The sequence below is a fragment of the Trachypithecus francoisi genome, unplaced genomic scaffold (genome assembly GCF_009764315.1).
Source record: "Trachypithecus francoisi isolate TF-2019V2 unplaced genomic scaffold, Tfra_2.0 Lachesis_group5, whole genome shotgun sequence".
Lineage (NCBI taxonomy): Eukaryota > Metazoa > Chordata > Mammalia > Primates > Cercopithecidae > Trachypithecus > Trachypithecus francoisi.
The window spans coordinates 28,698,774-28,726,422 of NW_022681470.1; the positions used below are offsets into that span (position 1 = coordinate 28,698,774).

At 38.0% G+C, this 27,649-nt stretch overlaps 1 protein-coding gene across 8 annotated transcripts in view; it reads left to right on the top strand.

Annotated features, from left to right (window-relative positions):
- DNM3 (dynamin 3) overlaps window positions 1–27,649 on the top strand; it is a 589,217-nt gene that overhangs the window by 129,645 nt on the left and 431,923 nt on the right. For all 8 annotated transcript variants that reach the window (XM_033200233.1, XM_033200237.1, XM_033200230.1 and 5 more), the window contains exons 3-4: window positions 17,644–17,793; window positions 19,241–19,444. In XM_033200233.1, the coding sequence (XP_033056124.1) occupies window positions 17,644–17,793; window positions 19,241–19,444 (354 nt within the window). The remainder of the gene's footprint in view (window positions 1–17,643; window positions 17,794–19,240; window positions 19,445–27,649) is intronic.

Genomic DNA, 27,649 nt, shown 5'->3' on the forward strand with positions numbered 1-27,649 from the left:
GACAATATATATTAAAAATTGTAAGGGTAACATTTTTGGGAAATTGACTTTTTTTAGCTATATAGGATATTATTATCATGATCATTATTAGTTCCATTTTACATAGGAAGAAATTGAAGCATAGAGAAGTTACAGGTTAGCCAGGATAATACCTATTTTCCAGAACTTTTGTGGGGTATTAACAGTACTTAATGTGTGTTAATTTACATACTAACTTAGGTAACAGATGTATCTTAAGAATATGTATATAAAATATGCTTTTGGATTCAAATTTGATTTTAAATATGATAAATAAAAATGTTTTTGCTAAGATATATAATTATCCTCCAAATTATTTTTAGGATAAGTATGAACTTTTATATGCAATGCAGTTCCATCTTATGTAAGCACTGCATTCTAAAATTAGTTTTTAAATCAAATATAGGGTATAGTAAGAATCACCATTAGGACCACTGAGCTCAATATTGTATATGTGATGTGTATACAACCAACATTCCTTCTAACTTTTTACTGGTCACTGTTTTTCAATGGGTCTCTGTTGGTTTTTTTAAAGTTTCTTCTTTCAGGATGTTAAAAAGCAGTATCAAGTAGCTATTATCAGAATTCAGTTTTGTTTTTTATGGAAATCTCTTTCCCTAACAGGTTATAACAGTCCTATGATGTGCTTGTCAAATTTCAGCATTACCTTTATGTTGAACATTTTAAAAAAACTATAACAGTAGCCAACATTTTAAATATACTTAGTATGCAATGGGCATTGTACTAAATTCTTTCTGTGCATTATCTTATTTAACATTTAACCACAAAGAGGAATGCATTCTATCTCTTACACTTCTTAGTAAATGCTTTATGCTTTCACTCATTAATTTCACACATTTTTATTTTTAAAAATGTGGTATGTGTTGTTATTTGCCCAGCCGTATATGTCCTATTTCCTTTTGTTTTTTCTCTTTGGTGCTTTTGTTAATCACTTGTTTATAGTTTTAAATGTTCTCTTTTCTGCTCTTGTTTTTTTCCCAATTATATGAAATCTCCTAAGTCTAATTCAGATCCTACCCTTTCTATAAATCCTTTACAGACCACTTTACCCTAAAAAGACCCTTCCCTTTGTGAAATCTACGTAACATTCATTTGACAATTATTCATTGAGCTGTTTATCTTGAAATTTTATTTAAATCTTTTGCTTAATTTTTTTTTTTGTTTTTTTTTTTTTTTGAGACGGAGTCTTGCTCTTTCGCCCGGGCTGGAGTGCAGTGGCCGGATCTCAGCTCACTGCAAGCTCCGCCTTCCGGGTTTACGCCATTCTCCTGCCTCAGCCTCCCGAGTAGCTGGGACTACAGGCGCCCGCCACCTCGCCCGGCTAGTTTTTTGTATTTTTAGTAGAGACGGGGTTTCACCGTGTTAGCCAGGATGGTCTCGATCTCCTGACCTCGTGATCCGCCCGTCTCGGCCTCCCAAAGTGCTGGGATTACAGGCTTGAGCCACCGCGCCCGGCTCTTTTGCTTAATTTTCACAAGTTTTTCTTCTTTTCCAACTTTGGTAAGTCCTTCAATTATGAAATATAGCTTAACACTTTGTTTCCCTATACTAGTGGTTGTTTAATGAGTAGCAGATTTTCATACGGCCTGAAAACTCCACTCCCAATCGAAAGGATATATTACAGAATGGAAAATAATCTGAATTCTGTAACCTAAGAAGCAAAATAGTCTGAATTCTGTAACCTAAGAAGCACAATGTGTAATTGAAGGCTTGCTCAAAAAAAAAAGAACAACAAAAAAACCAAAAACAGCAACAACAACAAAAAACCCCCAAACCCCCAAGAAGACCTTATCACAAAAGCCAAAACAGGTTTTGGGAAATTGAAAATACAGTATTTTCATGGTATTAAGCTTCATATGAAAATGAAGTCCAGACAGCAACAACATACTCTTAAGAGTCTTATCCTGAGCTAGTCTCTATAAATGATTAGACCAGAAGGGGAGGAGATGGCTCATAAAAAGATCTCCTAAAAAGAAAGTCTCAGAGATTTTGCTCCAGAGTATTGGTTCATACTGAAGGAGGAAAAGAACATTAGGCATTCTAAAATGCTGAAAGAGGCATTCAAGACCTCATAGTCTTTGAAAAACAGCACATAGTTCAGTTTTGACTTGGAATCATTCATTCATTTATTCATTTTTTCTTGTAATCGTTCCTGTATCCTTAAGGAATGTTAAATCAAAGTTGTAGAAGACATAGTCCCTACTCTCTAAGCACTTTCATTGTAGCATTGGAGATAAAACACAAACAAGTAGTTACTATGCTGTGGAAGGCATAATACATGTTACGTGAATAGCCTTGAACATGTTACTTAGCCTCCTGGGATTTAGTTTCTTTATTTGTAAGGAGCAAGCACTGGCTTTGGTAGAAAATCTTTAAGGCTGTTTCTACATGCAAAATCACATAAGTAGTACATTCACAAGATCTTGAAAAACTTTAGAGGAAAAACACATTCCTTGCAGTGGAGAGATCAAGGGAAGTTTCTTAGTGGAAATGATATTTGAAGAGGGCCTTGTTAGGTTGTTTTGAAAGGCATAGACGATGATAGTGATAAAACCAGTTATTGAGTGTTTGCTGTGCAGAAGGCAGTATGTGAGGCACTTTAAATCACAGATTCCTAGGCCGGGCACAGTGGCTCACACTTGTAATCCCAGCACTTTGGGAGGCCGAGGCGGGCGGATCACCTGGGGTCGGGAGGTCGAGACCAGCCTGACCAACATGGAGAAACCCTGTCTCTACTAAAAATACAAAATTAGCTGGGCGTGCCTCTAATTCCAGCTACTTGGGAGACTGAGGCAGGAGAATCGCTTGAACCCGGGAGGCAGAGGTTGCGGCGGGCCGAGATTGCGCCATTGCACGCCAGCCTGGACAACAACAGCGAAACTCCATCTCAAATACAAACGAACAAACAAAAAACAAAGAAACAAACAAAAAATCCCATATTCCTGTGGGGAAGAGGGTGGAGCAGAGTTATCTCTCAATACCCTGAAGGTATTTGTACAATTTTGTGTACATGTAAGTTTGTACATTTTTATGGGGAAAGTTTCCATGACTTTTCTCAAATGCTTAAAGTAGTCCATAACCCCAGAAACAAGAACCGCGGTATAAAGAGTAGGAGATATGATTCCTGTATTTTCGGAAGTGCCCATATGTAGGGGGCGGGGGAGGGCGGATAGTGGTGCTGGTGGAAAGAAGGAACAGTTGATAACAAAGAAGATGTTAAAAGCTAAGAATTGGAATCAAAGCCCCTGGGAGGGGAGAGCTTGAAGTAGTGAGACACACTTAATGTGGGGTGGCTAACAGATTGTAACTGGAGTCAGAATGTCTGGATTTAAATCTTGGACTGACATCTCCTACCTGTGTAACCTCAGGCAATTCGTTTAACCTCTTTGAGACTAAGGCTTTTGCTATTTAGATTAATTGTTACAGATATACTCTCTCTCTCTCTCTTTTTTTTTTTAAATTAAGAGTTTACTGTGTGTTAAATGCCTTCATTCATATACTTTTTGATGCGGTATGAATTTGTTGAGATCCTATACCTAGTTACTGGGAGAATTTTGGTGAATGAAGCAGAAGTATTTATTCTCTTGCCCTCACTGAAACCTATGAAAGAGGCACTGTTTTGCAGTGGAGGGAACTGAGGCTTGGGGAAGTTAAGTGATTTCTCAGTCTTGTGATAAGGAAATTGCAGAACCTTCAAACATGGGTCTGACTCCAATTTTTTTTTTTGAGACAAGATCTTCCTCAGTCACCCAGGCTGTGGCATAATCTTGGTTCACTGCAGCCCCCACCTCCAGGGCTCAAGTGATTCTCCCACCTCAGCCTTCCAAGTAGTTGGATCTACAGGCATATGCCACTATGCCTGGCTAATTTTTTGTATTTTTGGTAGAGACGGGATTTCACCATGTTGCCCAGGCTAGTCTTGAACTCCTGAGCTCAGGTGATCAACCCGCCTCGGCCTCCCAACACGCTAAGATTATAGGCATGAGCCCCGACTCCTGGCCCAAAGTCTTAATCACTAGTGTTTTTTACTTCAGAATACTGTAGGCATGGCTGACTCTTGTGAGAATGTTAACAAGGGGAAACTTACTTTATTTCAGGAATAATTTGCATATAAACTCAAATGTTGAGAGAGGGATGCTGCAGATATTTTGGATAGACTTTTCTAACTTTATGAAACTACTAAGAAGTATTATTAAATAATGGAGTATTTCAAATCAGTTATTCATATGATGACACAATCAGATCACTGAGTAGTCACTATACTGTTATTGAAATTGCATTTTTCATTGTGATCTATGTTATTCATATTAAGGACCCTCTAAAATGAGTGCGCTTGCTTTTCAAGTAAGAGAGATTTTTTTCTCATATATTTTTCACCGATTGTCCATTTTTCTACTCCCATAATTTTATCTATTTTGCAAAAGAAATGAATTACTTTTCATATTTAAGCCCCTTTTAAGGGAGGTGGGTGTCCTTGTGAGTTTTCCATTAAGTTCCCATTGAGAAAATTAGTGACTATCATAGCTAAGTATTAATTTACATACAAATTGAGTTGAAGAAAACCATAGAGTTTTGGATCCGAACTTTAATTTGTTTTCTTTATAGGTGCATTTCTGTTAGCATCCTTTAAACTGACTGCATAATGCATTAGGTTTTACTGAGTGCTGGCTATTCTTGCAAGAATCCCCTGGGATTAAAAACAAAAATTATCTAAGGGAAACTTCTAAATATTTTAAGTTTATTTATCCCAATTTAGATAATTTATACACTAATTGACCTGTTTCATTAATTGAGTTTTCTTCATACTAGGGACAACATTTGGTTTTCTTTTTTCTCCCCATCCTTCTTCCCCTCTTTTTCTTCTTCTCCTTTTTTTTTTTTGTTTGAGTTGGGGTCTTGGTCTGTCACCCAGGCTGGAGTTCAGTGGTGAAATCATGGCTCACTGCACCCTTGAACTCCTGGACTCAAGCAATCCTCCTGTCTCAGTTTACTGAATAGCTAAGATTGCACATGCATGCCACCATGCCTTGCTAATGAAAAAAAAGAATTTTTTTTTTTTTTTAAACAGGGAGTTTTGCTATATTGCCCATTCTGGTCTTGATCTCCAGGCCTCAAGTGATCCTCATGTCTTTGCTTCCCAAAGCACTAGGATTACAGGCATGAGCTACTGCACCTGGCCATTGTTTTCCTTTTTAAAAAACTTTTCAAGAAATGATTGGGTTGACTCTATTGCCTGAGTCATATAATTATTTCCACCCTTCTAAGCAAAGGCATCTTGTCAGATGAAGTGGCTTGGCATTTTAGTTTTATATAACCAATTATCATATCATGTCCAAGAATTTACATGATATTTACAAGAGAAAATCTTTATTTTTATTTGTTTAGACCTTTTAATGTAAGAATATGTACTCTTATTACCAAGTTATACTGTACAGACTAGGTAGATGTTGCTTGGGACATAATTGATAATAAATATTTTTGTAGGGCTCCAAACAAAACTTAACTGACTTCTCTATTAGGAAAGCATTTAGAAGCGATATCACTCCCAGTTATAAAAATCTGTGATTTTGTTAAAGTTTAATACATTTATCAGAGCAAGCATCATGGGAACATACTTGTGCTTTTAGCAAAACATGTTGTGGTTATATATGTGCAAGCTTGGGCCAGAAGAGGAAAATTTTTCTGAATGATGTTACAATGTTGTAGATAAAGATTTAAAAGATAGATTGTTTTGTAGAAACTGACAAGCTGATTCTAAAATTTATGTGAAAATAAAATAACCCAGAGTAGCCAAAACAACTTTGACAAATAACACTGAGGTTGGAGAATTAACGTCATCTGATCTCATTATACAGGTGCCATGGTTTGTGCCTGTATTCCTAGCTAGTAGAGAGACTGCTTGAGCCCAGGAGTTCAGGCTGTAGAGTGCAATGATTGTGCTTGTGAATAACCATTGCACTTCAGCCTGGGCAACTTAGCAAGACCCTATCTCTTAAAATGAGAGCTTATAAAGTTATGATAATCAATGATATGGCATTGGCATAAAGAGACAAATAGATCAATGGAACAGGATTGATTCAAAAAATGGATCTACACATATGTAGACAATGGATTTTAGACAAAGGTGCAAAGGCAATTCAGTGGAGAAATGGTAGTCTTTCCAACAAAGGTTACTGGAAATAAACTTGGATTAATAACTTCCACCATATACAAAAATTAAATTGGCTGTTTCCAGCTGCTAACAACTTCCAGGAATTTGGTATGACGACTGTAGTAGTCTGTTCTCATGCTGCTAGTAAAGACATACCTGAGAATGGGTAATTTATAAAGGAAAGAGGCTTAACTAACTTATAGTTCCACATGGCTGAGGAGGCCTCACACTCATGATGGAAGTTCAATGAGGAGCAAAGTCACATCTTACATGGTGGCAGGCAAGAGAACATGTGCAGGGGAACTCCCTTTTATAAAACCATCAGATCTTGTGAGACTTCTTCACTATCATGAGAACAGAATAGAAAAGACCCCACCCCCATGATTCAATTACCTCCCACTGGGTCCCTCCCATGACATGTGGGAATTATGGGAGCTACAACTCAAGATGAGATTTGGGTGGGGACACAGTCAAACCATATATCATTGACATTTAAGGAACTTACCAAAAACACACTAAAGATCTCCTTTAAATATTTAGATGAAATAATGTTGGTGGCAACTTGTGTATAACATTACATACTCATAGAAAAAGTTTTTTGTGGTTGAGTTTTTGAGATATTATAATGTATCCAGCAATGCATATTGCAGCTCTAATATTTTCTTTAAAAATTTTTTAGTTACGTATATACATACTTACAGTTCTGATACAGCTACTACTTAAATGTCGTTTATAAATTTTATTCCTAGTGGCCAAGATTCTGTGGGGAAACAGTATTTTCATTTTGTAAATCTTAGACTTCCTATTGATTTTTTGTGTTGAAATCTGATTATTTGAATTTTCGTGACAAAGTCTCATCATTTTGCTTTTAATTGCTCTATAGATTTTTATTTGGCAGATCATCTTATTTTTCATTATTAAAACAAGGACTGACGTTTGCTGTCTCAGAATTAGTACATTCAATTATTCTTAAAAACATTGGAATAACTCCTTATTCAGAAACTCTTTTTGATATTTTCAGTTTCTAAACTTAGCTGATTATCAAGAGGAAGCAAAAAGATCCTTGAGTACCCAACTGATATTACAAAGTCTTTGATGTAAATCTCATGCATTACAGGGTCCCAGCCTTATTCTGGCCTTTCCAGCCTTATTTTAGATTCAGACCATGCATACTGCGTTATTGGATTTCTCAGTCTAGAGTATAATAGAAAACCACAAGTGAGAATGGGAATATGACTTAAAGACAGATGTGTTGCCAGCAGTAGGAAGTGACAACTGTAAACTTGATAGCAAGGGAAGAGACACAAGGGAGAAAAAAAAGCATAAATAGCACATAAAACACTTCTAAGTAAGCAAAGTAATCTATAGCAAAAATCATTGAAATAATAAAAAGTGTTTAAATTTTCTATCCAATTGGAATTGGATAGAAATTCAACATGTATTATATGGTTTCCTACATCCTTAAAATTAACTTACCTTGCCCTTTCAACAGCTTTTGACATTATCAATTAGTCTTTGGCTTATATGCTAAATATTCCTGGTTTTCCTTCTATCTCTTTGTTCACTCTTTCAGGCTCCCTTGCCAATGCATTATCTTCTATCTGGCCTTTAAGGTTACATCTGCCCAAGGCTCCTTTTGGTTATCATTTCATATTCTCCCTTTGACAATGTCTTCCACACTGTGGCTTCAATTACAACCTAAACATTACAACTCTCACATGTTTAGCTCCTGGGCTAAACTCCAGACTCATATTTTTAACTGACTGCTTGTAACTCTACTTGGATATTTCAAATGTATCTCAAGCTCAGCATGTCAAAAGCCATATTTATAAACATTTTTTTTCTCCTTATCCACAAACTTCAAGCTTCCTCCAAGGTTTATTTGTTGATTCCTTCAGTCATCTACTCATTCATTTATTTATTCCTCAATTCTACAAATATGCAACTTGTTTAGGTACTGGGAATACAGCAGGGGTAAGACAGATAATGCTCCTGTTCTCATAGTGCTTATATTCCAGTGGATGAAGACAGACAATAAAAAACAAATACGAAAAACTTTGGACAGTGACCATGTGCACTGAAGAAAAAAAATTGGGCGATGTAATAGGATATGACTAAGAGTTGCTACTTTATTTTGTCTGGTCAGGGAAACCTCTCTAAAGAGATGATATTTTGGATGAGTAAATGACAGGAAGGAGCCACACATGCAGAGATTAGAGGGACGAACATTCCAGAAGAGGAGCAGCTTATAGAGAGGCCCTGAGGTAGGAAGGGACTTGGTGCTCTTGAACTGCGGAAGGGAGGCCGTTGCAGGTAGAGTGAATGAGCAGGTAGGGTGGAGGTAGTGATAGAGATGGCATCAGAGGCAGATGGGTGGCAGACTGTATTGGACTTTCTAGAGTAGGCCAGGGTGAGGAATCTGTATTTTTCTAAATGTACTGGAAAACCAGTAAAAGTCTTTAAACAGGGGAGAAGCATGATGTGATGTATGTTTTAAGGAAATCTTTCCAGCTACTAGGTGGAGAATGGATTCAGTGGAACAAGAGTGGAGTCAGAAAGACCAGTTAGGCTATTGTTTTGGTAGTACAGGTAAGAGGTGCAGCGGGCTTAGAAGCAGCATGGCCATAGTGGAGGCAGTGAGACAGGGTTTGGAAGAGAGTTGAGGAAAGGAAGCTTTGAACAGGTGATTTTTGAGATATCTGTTAGACATCTGAGTGAAAATATCAATTAAGCATTAGAATTAGAGAGAGACAAATCTGGAATTCAAGGGAGAGGTGAATGTCTGAGATGTGAATTTAGAGGACATGTGTAAAAAATTTTAAGGCAATGAGATCAGATGAGATCACTTACAGAGAAGGTAGAGATGAAAAAGAGGATAAGAAGGTCTAGAAACAACTCTGGTGCTAAGATTTGGAATATAGTTTATCTCTTGATTGTGTTTTACGTGATTGTGTTAAACTATGAGTATGAAATAGAGTTGATTTTTGTTATACTCTTCGAACTCCTTTGGAAAAAAATATAGAACTAAGTTGAGCTATGTAGGTATCAACAGCTGCTAGATTCTGATTGTTATTTTGGATACTTGTGGTAGAATATTCCATGAAAGTCCCCCATCTCTGGGGATTTCTGTAAGTGCTGGCCTTGGTCTTGTCCACTAGCACTATTCCAGTCACATGGGGCACCTTAACCTTCACCTCTTGGCTCAGCCTTATCCAGGCTTTAGAAGCAGAAGAAAACTGTAAAGGCTGTTGTTCAGCAGTAAATTTCAAGATGGCACTGATATTAATTTCTCTTGACCCTGAATACTGTTCAACTGGCTTCGGCTTTGTATCTTGACAAAACAGCTCTGCCTTCCATTCCATGACTGAATTTGCATCTTGGTTTTCGGCCTAGTTTGCATTTGGAGTTTTGCTTTCATTTCCTACTTTGTCTTGAAAGTACCAGAGCCCTGATCTTAAACCCTGGTCTCTGTGTCTGGTCTGATACCTGCTTGGCACCAGCTTTTTGTCTTTTATGAAATCTTGGCACCCCCCGCCACTTACTGCCATCTCACCCTATTGTTCTTAACTCTCCTACTGAGACCTCTACCTTTTACCCACTGCAGGACTCCCTGAGGTTAATTGTTTGCTTCTTTAGATTTCCTTTTTTTTTTTTTTTTTTGATTGCTAGACTTCCCTGTTTATCTTAGCAATACAGTTGAGTTCTGTTTCATATCTGGGTCCTATGTAATTAATATATAACTAAACTAAAATTCTAGGATCTTGCCTTCAATTTGGAATGACTTGATGGGAGCATTTAGAAATTACTATTTTTAATTAACACATAATAATTATACATATTTATGGAGTACAGTGTGATATTTCAGTACATATATACCATATGTAATGATCAAATTAGGATAGTTAGCCTATCCATCACCTCAGACACTTAGCATTTCTTAGTGTTGGGAACATTCAAAATCTTCTCATCTAGCTATTTGAAAATATACAATTTATTATTCTTTTTTTTGAGACGGAGTCTCGCTCTGTCACCCAAGCTGGAGTGCACTGGCCAGATCTCAGCTCACTGCAAGCTCCGCCTCCCGGGTTCACGCCATTCTCCTGCCTCAGCCTCCTGAGTAGCTGGGACTACAGGTGCCCGCCACCTCGCCCGGCTAGTTTTTTGTATTTTTTAGTAGAGACGGGGTTTCACTGTGTTAGCCAGGATGGTCTCGATCTCCTGACCTTGTGATCCGCCCGCCTCGGCCTCCCAAAGTGCTGGGATTACAGGCTTGAGCCACCGCGCCCGGCAATTTATTATTCTTAACTGTAGTTACCCTTCAGTACTACACAATCCTGGAATTTACTACTCCTATCTAGCTGTACTTTTGTATCTGCTCTCCAACCTCTCCCTATCTCCTTTGCCCCCAACACTTCTGAGTCTCCAGTGACCACTATTCTACTCTCTAATTCTAAGAGATCAACTTTTTTTTTAAGCTGTCACATGTGAGTAAGAACATGGACTATTTATTGGAAGCATTGTTATATCCAAAGTAGACTGCTTTAAAGAAGAAATAAATCTACAGATGTCCTTTTTTTTCCTTTCTTTTTCTTTTGAGACTGAGTCTCGCTCTGTCACCCAGGCTGGAATGAGGTGGCATGATCTAGGCTCACTGCAACCTCCACCTCCTAGGTTCAAGTGATTCCCCTGTCTCAGCCTCCTGAGTAGCTGGGATTACAGGCACCTGCCATCACACCTGGCTAATTTTTGTATTTTTAGTAGAGATGGGGTTTCACCATGTTGTCCAGGCTGGTCTCGAACTCCTGACCTCAGGTGATCCACCCACCTCGGCCTCCCAAAGTGCTGGGATTATAGGCGTGAGCCACTGCGCCTGGCCTACAGATGTTCTTTACTCTAAATATAATAGGCATTAGGGAAACACAGAAGAGTAAAATGTATCTCTGCCTTTGAAGAAATATGTTTTTAAATATAGTCATACATCGATGCTCTATATAGCCAGTGAATTCAGCTTGTTGCATTCAAAACAGTCCCTTATGTATATGACCCCTGTACTCTGTTTTCACTGGAGCCCTGCGCTCACAAAACATTGCTATTAGAAATAAGAAATCTCCAATTAAAATTTTGAGGAACCTCAATTCTTAGAATAAAGATGGACAAGAGATTATGTTCTAGTGCTCTGTAATTATTCCTTTCTACTTAATCTTGATAATTAAAACGTATACATATTTTTCCCCATGGAAGGGGCACAGTGGAAATATTTAAATTCTTACGGTCATGCTGTGCTTTTCACAGATGATTGGAACATTGCCCAGGCATAAACCCGTCTCATCCTTCCCCCAAACAATTTGTCAGTTGTTTAACCTAGCATAATTTGTGTTTCATGACCAGTAAAAATGACAGTGCTAAAATGTTTTAAAAGGAAATAAAAATGAAATAGAGTTATAGCTCTGATTTTTTAATATTCCCCTTTTTTCCTCCCTAATCATTATTTGATAGAGTAATGTATCTTAACCTTTGCTTCAATTGTAGGCTATTTTTAACATGGTAAAAACAGAGAAAATAATCAAAACTAGGAGTTTTATTTTGTGAAACTAAAAACAGAAATTTTATTTTGTGAAAATGAAACATAAATTTCAATAAGACAGGTTATACTGCAACAGAAAAGAATTTCGCGGATGCATTATCACGGTTTCAATGCTTACGTACACATAACCTTCATCCTTTGTATGAGTTTGTGGCTAGGAGATTTAATACACTGACTACTCACATTGATGCTGGGCTGAAGCCTCAAATTGTTTGAGGAAAAGACCATTTCATGTGCCCAAATACGAAGCATTTAGAATGAAAGGAATACTGAGACCATGTCAAGAGAGTTCATGCCACTGGAAATTGTACCTTTCTGTGAGAAAGAAAGTATCTCAAAACTATGATGAGATTGTGTAACCTTCAGACATGTTAGTTCACCATAGTATAAAAATATGGTAAACCATAGTTTACCACAGTATACCATGGTAGAAGACACACATTTAGCAGCTCTTAAAAGGTCTGGCTATTGATCAGCTAGTACAATTCGTTCTATAGAGTCTGACTTAGATGCTAGAATTTCCTTCATCCCCAAACTACAATTATCATCACAGAGACAAGGAGACATGGATCTACGAATCTCTGAAGCTGGGTAGAGGATGGATTACAGGTAGGCCTTTCCTGAAAAGCCAGGTCAGCTGGTTTTGCTGAATTTTCTATCCTGTAGGTTGAATTCTTTTCCAGGAAGCTCTTTGGTTCCCATAGAAAAGAGTATTTTGTGGTTCCTACCCTATTGGTTTTCCAGATATGCTGGGGCAGGTCTGAACCCCAGTGATTGACGTGGATTAGACCCAAATTGTCATACCTGCTGTGATTACTCTGAGATCACTCATTTAGGATCACTTTTTGCGTGCATGTGTGTGTGTATAATGTATTTTGTACTTATACAGTACTATAGTAGTATATAAACTGTATAATAGTACTTAATACAGTTTAACCAGTGAGATGGTTAAATGGTTAACAAGTAAACCACCTAGTTAACCAGTAAAGATATAAAATGACCTCAGACAAATATAATCAATGCCTACAGTCCCCTGATGAATTTCACAGGCTCCCACCACCATTAGTTCTACCTATTCATCTCATCTATGCTCATTGTTCTGCCTCCTTCCTGTTCCTGTGGATGCCCTGGCATGTTTGTTTGTTTCTTTCTGGCCTCCTGTTCCCCTCCCCTCAGACATCACTTCAGCATTTGTGCCTTCTCACTTCACTTATCCTGGGTGTCACCATTTCAGCCTATGAACATGCCATTAATTTGCCATCTTTACAAAATTTTCTCTTGACTTTACATACCTCTGTAACTGCCCTCTCCCCTCTCTCCTCTTCTTTACCACAAAACTCCTTAAAGAACGGTTGGCTGGGCACAGTGGTTCACTCCTATAATCCCAGCACTTTGAGAAGCTGAGTTGGGAACATGACTTGAGGCCAAGAGGTCGAGACCAGCCTGGGCAACACAGTGAGACCTCATCACTACAAAAAATAAATAAAAGTTAGCCAGATGTGGTGGCACACTGCCTGTAGTCCCAGCTACTCCAGAGGCTAAGGTGGGGGGATCACTGAGCCCGGGAGTTCGAGGCTGCAGTGAGTAATGATGGCACCACTCCACTCCAGCCTGGGTGACAGAGTGAGACCCTGTCTCAAAAGAAAAAAAAAAAAAATTATTCTATAATCAGCCTCTACTTGGTTTATTCTCTTCTCTCTTAAACCTCCTCCTGAAGGATCCTAAGTTGCTAAATTCTAAGATCCATTCTTAGTCCTCCTGTTACTGGACATGTTGTAGGCAGGGTTGGATGGGATAGGTCTCCTCTTTTCTTGCTTTGTTTTCCCCTTACTGTTTTCTCCTACCTTCTAAGTCTCCATTTCCTGACCTCTAAACTTTGGAAAACCCAGGGCCTGGTACTCTGACCTCTTCTTTAACTCTTACTTAGTGATCTCATCACTTGCCTGACTTGAATGACTCCCAAATATATATCTCTCACTTGGACTTCTCCGTGAACAAAAGATGCGTATATCTAGCCCTGAAGACATTTTTATACAAATTAGAAAAAGCTGCCCTTTCCTCAAGCACATGACTGCCATCTTCTGGAAATTTTTCAGAGTAGAGACACCTATCCAAAGACTGAATGTGAATGGTGTCTCCTTCAGCTGTGTGGTCCTCAACCTTAGCAGAAGTGCTTTTTCTCAACCTGGCTGGGTGTGTAATGGGTATCACAAGCTTAATAGGTCCCAACCCACATCCCATCCCATCCCATCCCATCCCATCCCATCCCATCCCATCCCATCCCATCCTCTTTCCTTCAGTCTTTTCTATTTCAAACATTTTCTAGTGGCTGAGGTCAAACTCTTTGAAGTTATCCTCGATGCTTCTCTTTCTCTCATTCCCCAGCTTAAATCCTTCAGCATATTCTGTTGGTTTTTTCTTCAAAATACATTAGAATTTAACCACTTATCACCACCCTACTGTTGTCACCCTGGTCCAAGCCTCAGCAGCTCTCCCCAGGATAATTCCAATAGCAAGCTTCCTTTCTCGCTCCTCATGTCTGTCCTCAACACAGCAGCCACAGTTGTTTCAAACCCAGGTCACAGCATGTTTCTGCTCTACCCCAAATCCTTCAGATGTTCTACCGTCTCACTCCGAGAAAAATCAAAATCCTTAAAATAGTCCACGGGCCCTCCACATCCAGGCCTGTCTATAGCACTGGCCTTGTTTCCTGCCTCCCTCCCCTCCACACCGCCGTGCTCCAGCCACGTGGACCTGGCTCTCCCTCAACATGCCGAGCACACATCTGCTTTAGGCACTCTGCCCGGATGCCCTTCCATGCAGTACGGCCTGCTGCCTTCCTTTCTTGAGTCATTGCTCAAAGGTCACTTTACCCTGTCATGGAAGCCTTCCTCATCTATACCACATAACCAAGCAACCCCCTTCCCAAAGCATTTGCTATCCCCCTGCTATTTTATTTTCTCCATAGCACTTAGCATCAGACACACACACATTGTTTACTCTTTTACCTGATTAGAATTTAAGCTTTGTGAGCCTAGAGACTTATTTTCCCCCCTTTACCATATCCCAATTTGTAAAACAGTTCTTGGCAAGTAGAGTGATCTCAGTAAATGTTAATCAAATAAATAAATGAATACAGGTATCCTTGGATTTGTCTGGGGGACGCTATCCTCAACAAGACACTGCAAATTGACCAAGGGGTTGACAAAATAAAAATACACAAAGATTTGAGATGGTCCTGCACAATTATCATCTCTTGATTCCAAGATAAAAGTATTTTCAAGAGTTTGAGAACTCATTTAAATCTAATTTGAAAATAGCATTGATTTTACACCCTTCCGGAAGGGCATGTTTCCTACAGAGAAAGCAAGTAGGTGCCATCTAGTGGCAACAAAGGAGGTCCACATTTGTGTTAACTGGAATGTATCGATTAGCAATGACTGAAAATATAGTTCCTGATCCAGAAGCTTATGAACTGTATGACAGAACAGTTGTGATAGCCATAAGTCCTCAGGGTGCATTTTCCACGGAATAGGTGGCATTGAAAAAAACACAGTTCCATTTTGTCTAAATTATTTCTAATTTTTCCATGTAATTTTTGCTTGTTTCTGGGATCTGACTTCTTTTGTTCCTTTGTTTTTCTTACTGTTTTGTCCTCTACTTATCTATATACTCTTACACTCACATGGTACTGGCTTAAGCATTGAATGGGTAATAAAATGAAGGCTCCATCTTCTGGGAATTTATATTCTAATAAAGACAGTGCCTATGAGGGTAAGTGTAGAAGAACATGCCTGATCTTGATGAACTGATCTCTTCAGGCCAGATTTCTGCAGCCTGTTGAGTCTTTACTGTTGAGTCTTTACCCAACAGTATACTGTTGGGTATACTTCCGGCATTAGAGGAATGAGCTTTCAGGAGACTTAGCTTGCTGTTTTTCAGAAAGTGGCACATTATATAGAGAAACTAAGATAGAAGGAGAAATACTCATGTCCATGCATGTTGTCAGGAAAGACAGAAATTAAGTCCGTCTCTGATTCTCATTCTAACATCCCAAAAGCTAGGTCATTTCAATTCTTTGGTAAATTAAAGTGGAAACTTTTTGGTCCACTTTGGGAGTCTGTGACCTTTCCAGTTCAGAGTGGCTGGGGTTGGAACTGGGAAATCTTTGCCACCAGAGGGCCCGAGTAGTGGTGAGACAAAGCAAGGTAAGGGTATAAGGCCCAGGAAGGAGACAAACTCGGGGTGCTGACACTCATATTAATGCACACGGCCTTTTCACAGCTGAGTAGCACCAGAGGACAAAAATTGGACCCGTGGAATATGACAAGAAAGCAGGTTTCATACCAAACATAAATATTTTCCAATGGGAGTTTTTTTCCAACAAGATCAAAGTTTCTGTTACCCATTAGTGGATGGGTCCAAGCAGAGACTGGATGACAACCTGCCAGATTTGTTGAACCTACGAAGATTCTCTGATTCTCTGAAAGACCTCTCTTTCTCCCTGCACATGTCAAAATCCTCCCTACTGTTCAATATTCAGTCCATACCCCACTTCCTTTTTTAGGTACCACAACTTAAAATCATCTTTTCTATCTCTACCTTTCCTATCATTTAAAGGGCAGCTCAACATTTACATTATGCTACCTGCATAATGTTTTTTCTCAGTGGTCTAATCCTTAGCTTTTTGAGTTAATGCTAACCTACTTGAAGACACGGACCACATCTGACAGCTCTCTTGCTATTTGCCTTGACGTTTCATCTCCAAGAGTGAAAATTAACTGTTTATGATGGGGAATGGTAGTAAGGCTACCAATAATTGCCTCATCTGGCTTTTTTTTTTTTTTTTAAGATGGGGTCTCACTTTCTTGCCCAGGCTGGAGTGCAGTGGCATGATCACGGCTCGCTGCAGCCTCGATCTCCCTGGCTCTTATCTGGCATTTGGGTCCAAGGTGCTTAGCCATAGTCTAAGTTTAGCGGTACAATTCTTCATTGAGATATTAGATAAACTAAAATCTTTGTTGAGGTTTGTTTCTCTGTTAGATTTATACTCATTTAAAAAAATCTAATAGTACTGTACTAGCTTTTCTTTTAAATTGTGGTGTTTTTCATATACCTGATTTCTCTCAAAGTAGGTATAGAAATTGATAATACAACACTTTGTAGGATGTTACTGAAATTGAAAAAACCCAGTTTTGTTATTTATGTAGTTATTTTAGTGTTTCTCCCTCTGCTGAGGGATTTTTTTTTTAAATTTTAGATTACAGGTAAATATTTTCTTTGATATAATACTTTATAACTTTTTTTTTCCTTGAGAAATTGTCTTTATACAAGCTGATGTCGTATTTTCAATAGTATGTTTTTAAGCTAAAGGATTCCATGTATTATTTATTTTTAACAAATTAATCAAATGATTCCCCCTAACTTATTTTACCTTCTGAAGATATATTTATATAACTTGACTTTCCATCCTGATGAAGTGGTGATACTGAAGAGGGAAATGCTAACAGAACTCAGAGATATCCTAGATCTAATGTTTTTAATAATCAGGTGCTATTGTTTGCTTTATCATTTGGACAGCCAAAATTTTCTTTAAATTATTTAATAGGCTATGTGGTTTAGGGACTGGTTATAGTATTTAATTGCTCAACTGAAAATTAGCAAATTTAGCATCTATAGCATCTGTACTATGTTTAATATTTCTGAAGTATTAATTGTGATTCTTAGTAACTACTGTGTTCTGTGGGGTGTTCATGAGGGATGAAGAGAGAATATCGGATAATTTGACTTATAATTAAAGAAACATTTTTTATAATTATGGCAAAAATGCATGAATTTAAGTCGTGTCATTTTGGTTTTATTTTTGTAGAATATGCTGAGTTTCTACATTGCAAAGGAAAGAAATTTACAGATTTTGATGAAGTTCGCCATGAGATTGAAGCAGAAACAGATCGCGTGACTGGAATGAATAAAGGCATTTCCTCCATACCCATTAATTTACGAGTCTATTCCCCACATGGTAAGTAAAATAATAAAATTCCAAATTCTTCTCCCCAAACATTTTTACTACATTAATTAACATACATCATTTGTACAGAAGATACAAACAGTGCTGGCTTTCTAGGGTATCCTTTGGATACTGCCCATTAATGTTATGGTTCAAAGAGCTCTTAGAACATTTAAGGAGAGGGAGGAGGAGATGACTTTAATAAAAACAGAATTGAGTTAGTCATTAAATTTCTTTTCTTCATTTTCATAAGCTTTTAGAATTTGAGAAGGGTATGTATGAAAACTTCCATTTTTCAGTCTTTGCTGAAATCTTAGAGGTACATGTTACTATGGTTGCATCCTCCCCTATTGGATTTCTTGCAGCCATATATAGTCCTATTTATTTTCTTCCTGAGAAATCAGCTCTGAGTTTTCCCCCCAGACTATCGGTAGAAACTTATAAATTAGATAACCAATCCATAATGTGTGATGGGAAATAGCCTCTATGCTGACTAAATTTTTAGTGGGCAAATTTTCATTTCTTTTTTTTTTTTTTTTTTTTTTGAGGCGGAGTCTCGCTCTGTCGCCCGGACTGGAGTGCAGTGGCCAGATCTCAGCTCACTGCAAGCTCCGCCTCCCGGGTTTACGCCATTCTCCTGCCTCAGCCTCCCGAGTAGCTGGGACTACAGGCGTCCGCCACCTCACCCGGCTAGTTTTTGTATTTTTAGTAGAGACGGGGTTTCACCATGTTAGCCAGGATGGTCTCGATCTCCTGACCTCGTGATCCGCCCGTCTCGGCCTCCCAAAGTGCTGGGATTACAGGCTTGAGCCACCGCGCCCGGCAAATTTTCATTTCTTATTCGCTACTTAGCTCTATTGCTTTTAAAACAGAATATAAATGACATAAGCTCAATTAGGACTTCCCAAGGGTACTTGGTGCCAACATTGTTTGTACAGAGAGGTTGGGCTACAGTCATGTTGTTGCTGACTCTGTTCGTACAGCTAATTCAGTAAACTCAGGGCACCACGAATGGCTAACAGCTTCCTACTAGGCTAAGTGGCTAACTTTCTATAAAAAACATATGATACTTTTTAAGGAAAGGGCAAATCTTACCCTGCGAGTTTTTATACCACTTGAAGGCGACGTACAAGACTGGCAGACAGCATATGCATTTTTCATTTGGTGTTTTAATTATAACCCCCTAGTTACAGATATGACAGCTTTCTGAGCAAACTGTTAGGCATGCAAATCAGTGCCTTTCAAATTATGTTAAAGTGATCATTTGGCATAGCACAATCATATCATAAAATTAGAGAAAACTAGCAAAACCATTTTTATTTTATGCTTTTTGTTCTACACACATGGGTTTGAGTTGTTCAGATACACAATGTAGAAAGCTGAGCTAAGTGACAAATGGTTCTGTGTTATCTTTTAGCATTGAAGGTGTATGTAAGACTCTTTTATCCTTTCCACACAGTGTTAAATCTAACCCTTATTGATCTACCTGGAATAACTAAAGTGCCAGTGGGAGATCAGCCACCAGATATCGAGTATCAGATCAGAGAAATGATTATGCAGTTCATCACGAGGGAGAACTGTCTGATTTTAGCTGTTACGCCAGCCAACACTGATCTTGCAAACTCAGATGCACTGAAGCTAGCTAAAGAAGTTGATCCTCAAGGTGAGTGTGTGACTACTAAGATGAGAAGGAATTAAAGTGTCAGGAGTTTTGGTGTCTTTAAAGGTAACACAAATTCTCAAGACTCGATTTCATTATAAATAAATTAGGCATTGTTAATATTGTTAAACCTTTTGTATTTTAAATACAAATTCAGTATTTAATATTAAAAATAATAATTTTAGTAAAGATTTACTAAAATAATGAAATTTATATAGTCAAAACCTATATAAATCTAAGAATAATGAGATCTAAGAAAATAGACATTTCTAAGCCTCATGGGCTATGTATTTTAAAAAGTTGATAAAGTAAACTTCTGGTACAGCAGAATTCAGACAATCTACTAATATTACGAGTTACCTGCATATACTCCCAACGAAAAGTCTTTCTGTGTTTTTTACTTTGTCTTGTTTCTTTAAAATAGGAAGCTCTATTAATGCATGTAAGATATTATTTAGCTTATAATTATTTGAGAACAAATATATATAAAAGCAGGGATTTATTTGTTATTGGCATCTCAAAATCCAGAAAAGTTCCTTTCTTAGGCGGATGTTTTAGCTTTTTATTTCTCTGAGTTGAATAATGACAGTTTATCATCAGAGACCTCAGTGCTGGCCTCGGTGTGTGTCTGTTTAAAGTGACCATGGGGCCGGGTGCGGTGGCTCACGCCTGTAATCCCAGCATTTTGGGAGGCTCAGGCAGGTGGATCACGAGGTCAGGAGTTCAAGACCAGTCTGGCCAAGATGGTGAAACCCCATCTCTACTAAAAATACAAAAATTAGCTGGGCATGGTGATGGACACCTACAATCCCAGCTACTTGGGAGGTTGAGGCAGAGGACTGGAATTGCTTGAAACCGGAAGGTGGAGGTTGCAGTGAGCTGAGGTCGCATGATTGTACTCCAGCCTGGGCGACACAGCGAGAGAGCAAGACTTCATCTCAAAAAAAAAAAAAAAAAAAAAAAAAAAAAAATAATAATAATAAAGTGATTGCGAAGGGCATTCCGTGATGTGCCCTTTTAATATGGAGATGCATGTACTTCAATTTTAGGAATTTTTCTTTGTTTCATAATTAATTGCCCCAATTTTCTTTGTTCTTTTTATCTGTAGTTCTTCTTATTAGCAGGTTAGAACTCCTGAATGAATCCTTTATTTCAATCTTTCTCTTCTATAATCTATTTCTTGTCTTTTTGTTCTACTTTTTGCAAGATTTACTCAACTTTATCTTCTGCTTTTCTGATTCATTTTAAAAGTTCATTTTTTTTTTTTTTTTTACTTAGTGAATGTTATTTTTATTTTTAAAAATAGCATCTTGTTCTTGTTTTCACAAGTACAATATCTTCCTCCAAGGATTTTAGTGAGAGTTTTTTGAAGGTTTTCTTTTGTAATCTACATTGTCTGAGTCCATTGTTTTCTGATTGTTTGTTTTTGTTTCTGTCTTTGATGTTAGAGACCTTTTTCAAATATTTGTCGATCTTTTGCCACTTGTTCGTGCATGAAAGTGGAGCACCAAAAGCTAATTTGTGTACACGAGAGGGATTCATTGACCAGTGGGTTTTCCCGTGGAGTAACTGTGCTGAGAGTTGACCATTTTGTTAGGAGACTTCCTCAACCATTAGGTTCTAAGAGTATTTTCTCCTGAGCTGCTCTGGTATAAGCCTGATGTCTAAGGTTCTTGGAGCCAAGAATTGGTGGGGCAGGGGATGGAGTGGGAGGAGGATGGTTCTCACTATTCAGTGTGTACACTTTTAATTAATCCTCTGCTTTCATAATGGCATTCTTGAAAGTTTTCTGGAGTCCAGAGTCCCTCTGGTTCAACCTCTTTTGAAGCACGTCTTCAGTACTCTGCTGAGGTGGAGGAAGGGTAGCTATGTGGGTGTGTCCTCTAGGAGCCTTCAGTCAATTCTTTTATTTTCAGCTCCTTCTATACCCTAGCGTTGGTTCTTCAGTTCTTGGGCCTTTGCAGAATTCTGCAATGGTAACTGTTTTTTTCTTCTTGGTTTCCTCCACCATCCCTGAAACTGGGTCTTGTAACAAAGCAGGTAGAGAGGCTCCAGGTGGCAAGTAAGGACCATCACCAGGACTCCCTTTACAGCATCAGTGGCTTGGAAGAGTCAGATTATAAACTGGGACTGGAATCTAGTCATAAAAATGGTGCTGAACCATTCCTGTCTTACAGCCTTCTTATCCCATAGGAGATTGAGCCATAGTTGTCTGATTGGGACAGAGAGAGTCATACCATCAGTGAATTGTAGTGAGTTCGGCCTAGTCACATTCCTGAAGAGTCCATGTAGAAAACAAACTCAGCTTCTCCTACTATACTTTCAAACATGCTTCTGACTCCAGATGTGTGGTGATTTCTCTGACTGCAAACAAGCAATTGATTCTTTTCTGCAGCAGACATCAGCTAGGTATCCTCTGATTAAATTCAATTCTTATACTGTTTACCTGGAAATAGCATCAGATCACACTGGTTGAGGGTTCAGTCCTATAAGACCAGCCCCACTTCTGATGCCAGTCACAAGATCCAGGTTGTTTACCCTGTGCTCTGACTGACTGGCTGCAAATTGGGGTTTCTACAACCTTCTTCTTTTGTGTTCTATTAATTTGCTAGAGGGGCTCACAGAACTCAGAGAAGCAGTTCTTTGTTATAAAGAATATTGCAAGGGATGCAGATGAAGAGATGCATAGGGCAGTGTATGAGAAGTGATGTGGAGCTTCCATGTTCTCTCTGGGCACACCACCCTCTAGAAACCTCTACATGTCCAGCTATCCAGAAGCTCTCCGAACCCAGTCCATTTTGGACTTTTACGGAAGCTTCATTATGTAGGCATGATTGATTAAATCATCAGTTATTGGTGATCAACTTAAACTTCAGCCCCTCATCCCTCCTAGGAGGTCATGCCTGTTCTTTCTAGTGACCAGTCCACGTGCTGAAGCTATCCAGGAGCTGCCAGCCACTTACCAACGCATTAGCCTACAAAAAGATACTTATCACTTTGAAGATTCCAAGGACTTTAGTAGTTGTATGCTGCGGAATAGGGATGAAGATTAAAAATGCATACCACAACATGACAATCCAGATGAAGCTTCATGGAGTACTGCAAATGATACCATTCAGTCCCTGATTTCTCCTTTGCCCTACCTTGGTTCAGCCTCCTTGAAATTGTTTCGCCTCACATCCTCACAACTTCAAATCTAGTAGAAGAAAAGCTATTGGAGAATATTTTATTTGTGTGTATGATGAATTTTATAATAAATATAAACTAAAAAATTTGGCCAACTAATAAATCTTGTAAAGTGATTTCTTAAAATTGGTTTAACATATTCATGCTGTATTTTACCCCCTGTTGTGCACATAGGGAATATAATGGACAGTAACTACATCTAATTTCTCAGGCTTTTCAAAAGAAGATTCATTTATGACCTAAAATAATAACTCATGTGATCACAGATCATTAGGTGAGAGCAATGAATGTTTGTGGAGGGAGTCATCAGTTTGCCAGAAAGGAATCAATCTCCACAATGGCATTCCCAGTGTATTCGATGTGTTGTTATAGCATAAGGAAAATACAGCATTGACTGTCAGTCAGGAGTGTGTCATTTTATGCCACAAATCTACTCCAGAAAGTCAACTGAGATTAAGAAAAAAAAACTATCATAGGCTTGGCTTATTTACAAGCTCATTTTTATTAGATGCCACTTAGAAATTGTCATGTAAATGTTAATGAACTTACCTAAAATAAATCTCCTGTTTTGTGGATCATTAGAAGTGCTGATCCACCATTTACAGACCTACTTGCCCCCAATTTTTATATCCCATATGTGGTGGTCCCAAGAGGAGGCTTTTGAAAGTTTTGGTAGGAGTCATTACTGATGAGATAGAATTCATGTGTGTTATTTTGCCATTCGTTTTGTGTATGTCCTGTGTTTTTTTGTTTCTCTATTTCTCTGTTACTGTCTCCTTTTGTGTTAAATATTTATTTTCTAGTATATAATTTTAATTCCTTGGTCATTTATTTTACTTTTTTTGTTATTTTCTTAGTGGTTGCCATAGGATTACAATTAACATCTTAATCTATAACAATCTAGTTTGGATCAATAACAACTTAATTTCAATAATACACAACATTTTGCTCCTATATTAAAGCTCCACTCCCTCCCCTTCCTATATGCTATTATTGTCATACAAATCACAACTTTATACAATACATGCCTATCAACACAGAAATATAATTATAGCTTTATATGATTGTCTTTTAAATCAGATGTGAGAAAAAAGAGTTACAAACAAAAATATGTTTATATTGTCTACTATGTTTAACTATGTAGTAAACTTTACTGGTGTTCTTCAGTTTTTTCTGGGTGTTTGAGTTACTGTCCAGTGTCCTTTTATTTCTGCCTGAAAGGCTCTCATTAGTATTTATTGTAGGCTATGTCTGTCAGTAAGGGATTCTCTTGGTTTTTGTTTATCTTGGAATGTCTTAGTTTCTCCTTAAATTTTGAAGGAGAATTTTTACTTATTTTCCTTTCATCAATTTGAGCATGTCATCCCACTACCATCTGACTTCCATGGTCAAAATTCAGCTGTTAATCTCATTGAAGATCCCTTGAACATGATTTTCTTCTCTCTTCCTGCTTTTAAGATTCTCTCTCTCTCTTTTTTTTTTTTTTTTTTTTTTGTCTTTTGGCAGTTTGATTATGATATCTGTAGGTACAGATCTTGTTGAGTTTATCCTACTTGGAGTTTGTTGACCTTCTTGGATGTGTAGATTAATGCTTTTTAAATCAAATTTAAGAAATTTTCAGCCATTATTTCTTCAACGATTCTTTCTTCCTCTTTCCCTCCTCTTCTCTTTCTGAGAATCACATTATGTGTATGTTGGTATGATGTTTTCACAGATCTCTGAGACTTTGTTCATGTTTCTTCATTCTTTCTTTTGTCTTTCTTTTCCTTAGACTGGGAGGAACAATCTCAATTGATCTGTCTTCAAGTTTGCTGATTCTTTCTGCCTATTCAGATCTGCTATTAAATCTCTATAGTGAATTTTTAAATTTCAGTTATTTTATCTCCAGATTTTCTATTTGGTTCTTTAAAAAAAAAAAAAATCTGTATCCTCACTGATATCCTATATTTGGTGAAACATTATTCTCATACATTCTGTTTGTTCTTTAGATTATTAATTTTTTTTAGTTTTTAAAACATATTTAAAATAGATGCTTTAAAGCCTTTGTCTAGTAATTTCAATTTCTGGGCTTTTTCAGGGACAGTTTCTATTGACTGTATGTTTTCCTTTGAGTGGGACATACTTTCTTTGCATATGTTAAAATTTTTTTTTTGAAAGTGAGATATTTAAATAATGTGATGTGGCAGCACTAGAAACCAGATTCCTCTCTCCATCCCAGTTTTCATTGCTATTTAATGTTGTTGCTGCAGGTGCTATTTATTTGGTTACTAATTTTCATGAACCAATTCTGTAAGTCTGTATTCTTTGTTGTGTGTGGCCACTTAAGTCTTTGCTCAGCTTTATTTTTTTAGTGGTCGGGACAGAGATTTTCTTAAATACCAGAGCCAGTAGATCTCTAAACATTTACCAAAGCTCTCAATGTGCATTTTAGGGTATGGCTTCAATGCTCAGACAGGCAGTTTACAACTCTGCCTTAATCCTAACTTCCTGCCTGTGCAGAGCCTGAAGGTGAGCTAGAGGTGAGAATTTAGGATCTTCTGAGGTCTTTGCTGTGCTTGCACAAAACTCTAAACATGCATGTAGCTTTCTAGATTCTAGATTGTACATATATACAAAATTTTCAATGACCTTTGTGGCCATCTCATTCCTAAGCTTTCCCTTTTAAGTTTTTTGGTTAGTTTTTTTTTTTCTTTTTTTTTTTTTTTTTGCCCCAATTTTTATTGCTGCTTGAGACCTGTGATGTTGAACAATTGCCACTGATTATTTTTGACAAATATTTTCTGGGGAAAGAGGCTTTTCGCACTGAATAAGCTCTGTCAGGTCAAATAAAGAAAAGTCCTGTGAATGGGGGTTTTTAGGGAACTGCTAGACAGGTTAAATAATTACAATTGTCTGAAAATTGTAGTTTTGATGTTCTCCAACCCCATTCTGTCCCCTTCAGGGGTTTCTAGGCTGATTTTCACCGTGATTGTGGAGTTTTTGTTTTCAAGACTACTGTAGAGATGAGGGGGGTATGGGCACAGGGCAAGTTCAAACACCACACGGCTTGTTGTTCTTACTGAAATCCAGGTTTTTTTTTTGTTTGTTTGTTTTGAAATGGAGTTTTTGCTCTTGTTGCCCAGGCTGGAGTGCAATGGCACAGTCTCGGCTCACTGCAACCTCTGCCTCCTGGGTTCAAGTGATTCTCCTGCCTTGGCCTCCCAAGTAGCTGGGATTACAGGCATGTGCCACCACACCCGGCTAATTTTTTGCATTTAGTGGAGACGGGGTTTCACCATGTTGGTCAGGCTGGTCTCATGCTCCTGACCTCGAGCGATCCACCTGCCTCAGCCTCCCAAAGTGTTGGGATTACAGGCGTGAGACACTGTGCTTGGCCAGAAATCCAGGTGTTTTTTTTTTTTTTTTGAATATTTACTCCTTAGATTGTTGTAAGCCTTTGGTTAATTTTCAGAGTTCTGAAACAGTTGGCTTTAACCACTTTTGCCTGTTCTTTCTTACTGCGTTTATGGAGAAGTGGTCTTTTCAGAGGTCCTTATTCCAGAATTCCCATTTATAGTCCTCATTCTGGTCCTATACAACTATAATAATGAGAAACTTTTCATATAACAGTCATTGGAGTTGGGATGGTGAGGGCAATCTGGTTATGACATCTGTTACCCTGTTGGTCTTCAGGAATGATTTGGCTGACTGTGAAAGTGGCCTGTTCTCACCACTTAATGTACATCTTTTTTGATATTTTGCCCTTGGCTAAACAGGATGACCTATTTAGATAATAGAGGACCATTCTTCATTCTTTATTTATCTGAATTAGAATCCTATCCACCAAGGTACATAATTATCATTTTCTGAGAGGTAGTGTATTTTAGGCAGTAGCTACTTTGTACTAAATTAAATCTTTTTGACATAGACAGGCAATTTTCACTTAAATGGGATTTGAGTATACTTGAATATATACTTAGGAAGACAGCTCATGTTGAGAAGTTAATTATAAATTATTTGCATAATAATATTCAGATTGAAAACTTCTATAAAATAAGTATTATTAATTGTTGGGATATATTTATATATGTTTTATATTAAGTTTCATGTGAAATTATTCTCTCAGTATATGTAGAATGTCACAAATTTGTGGCTAGACAAAGTTCAAGCTCATCTTTTGCATCATTTATGAAAAATGGTTTTACTGAGTAAAAAAGAGTTTTTAGTATAATTTCAAGGGGAATAGTTATATAATTTGAAATGTCAAACTCCTAGCCATCAGAATTATATGAAGTTTTGAATATATTTTTCTCTGTATAGTGGTTTTTACTTTTCAAAGTGCTCTTTTTTTTTTTTTGAGACACAGTCTCGCTCTGTCACCCAGGCTGGAGTGCAGTGGCTGGATCTCTGCTCACTGCAAGCCCCGCCTCCCGGGTTCACGCCATTCTCCTGCCTCAGCCTCCCGAGTAGCTGGGACTACAGGCGCCCGCCACCTCGCCCGGCTAGTTTTTTTGTATTTTTTAGTAGAGACGGGGTTTCACCATGTTAGCCAGGATGGTCTCGATCTCCTGACTTCGTGATCCGCCCGTCTCGGCCTCCCAAAGTGCTGGGATTACAGGCTTGAGCCACCGCGCCCGGCCCAAAGTGCTCTTACTTTTGCTTTAGTTTCACAAGAATACTGGAGGTTGGTATGGGTGAGGTCCTATTTTGGGGTAAGGAAGTTTATCTAGGTGATATATTCAGTGGGTGAATAACATACTTGTAAACACACCATGTGCGTATGGTATAGCCCTTCCCCTCCTCCTCCAGTACTTTTTCCACTTCATCAGACCATTCCTCTGCTAGTTGTCTTATTAAATGATGTAGATAAAAATAAACACAGGGCTTGGAAGCAGCTCCATCACATCCTGATTGTGTGTCCTTGGGCAAGTTATTTAACTTATTTGAACCTTATTACTTAATCTCTAAAATGAAGTGAAATTATCATAACCCTTACCTCAAAAGGTTGCTATAATAATTAAGATAAATTATTATAAAGATAAT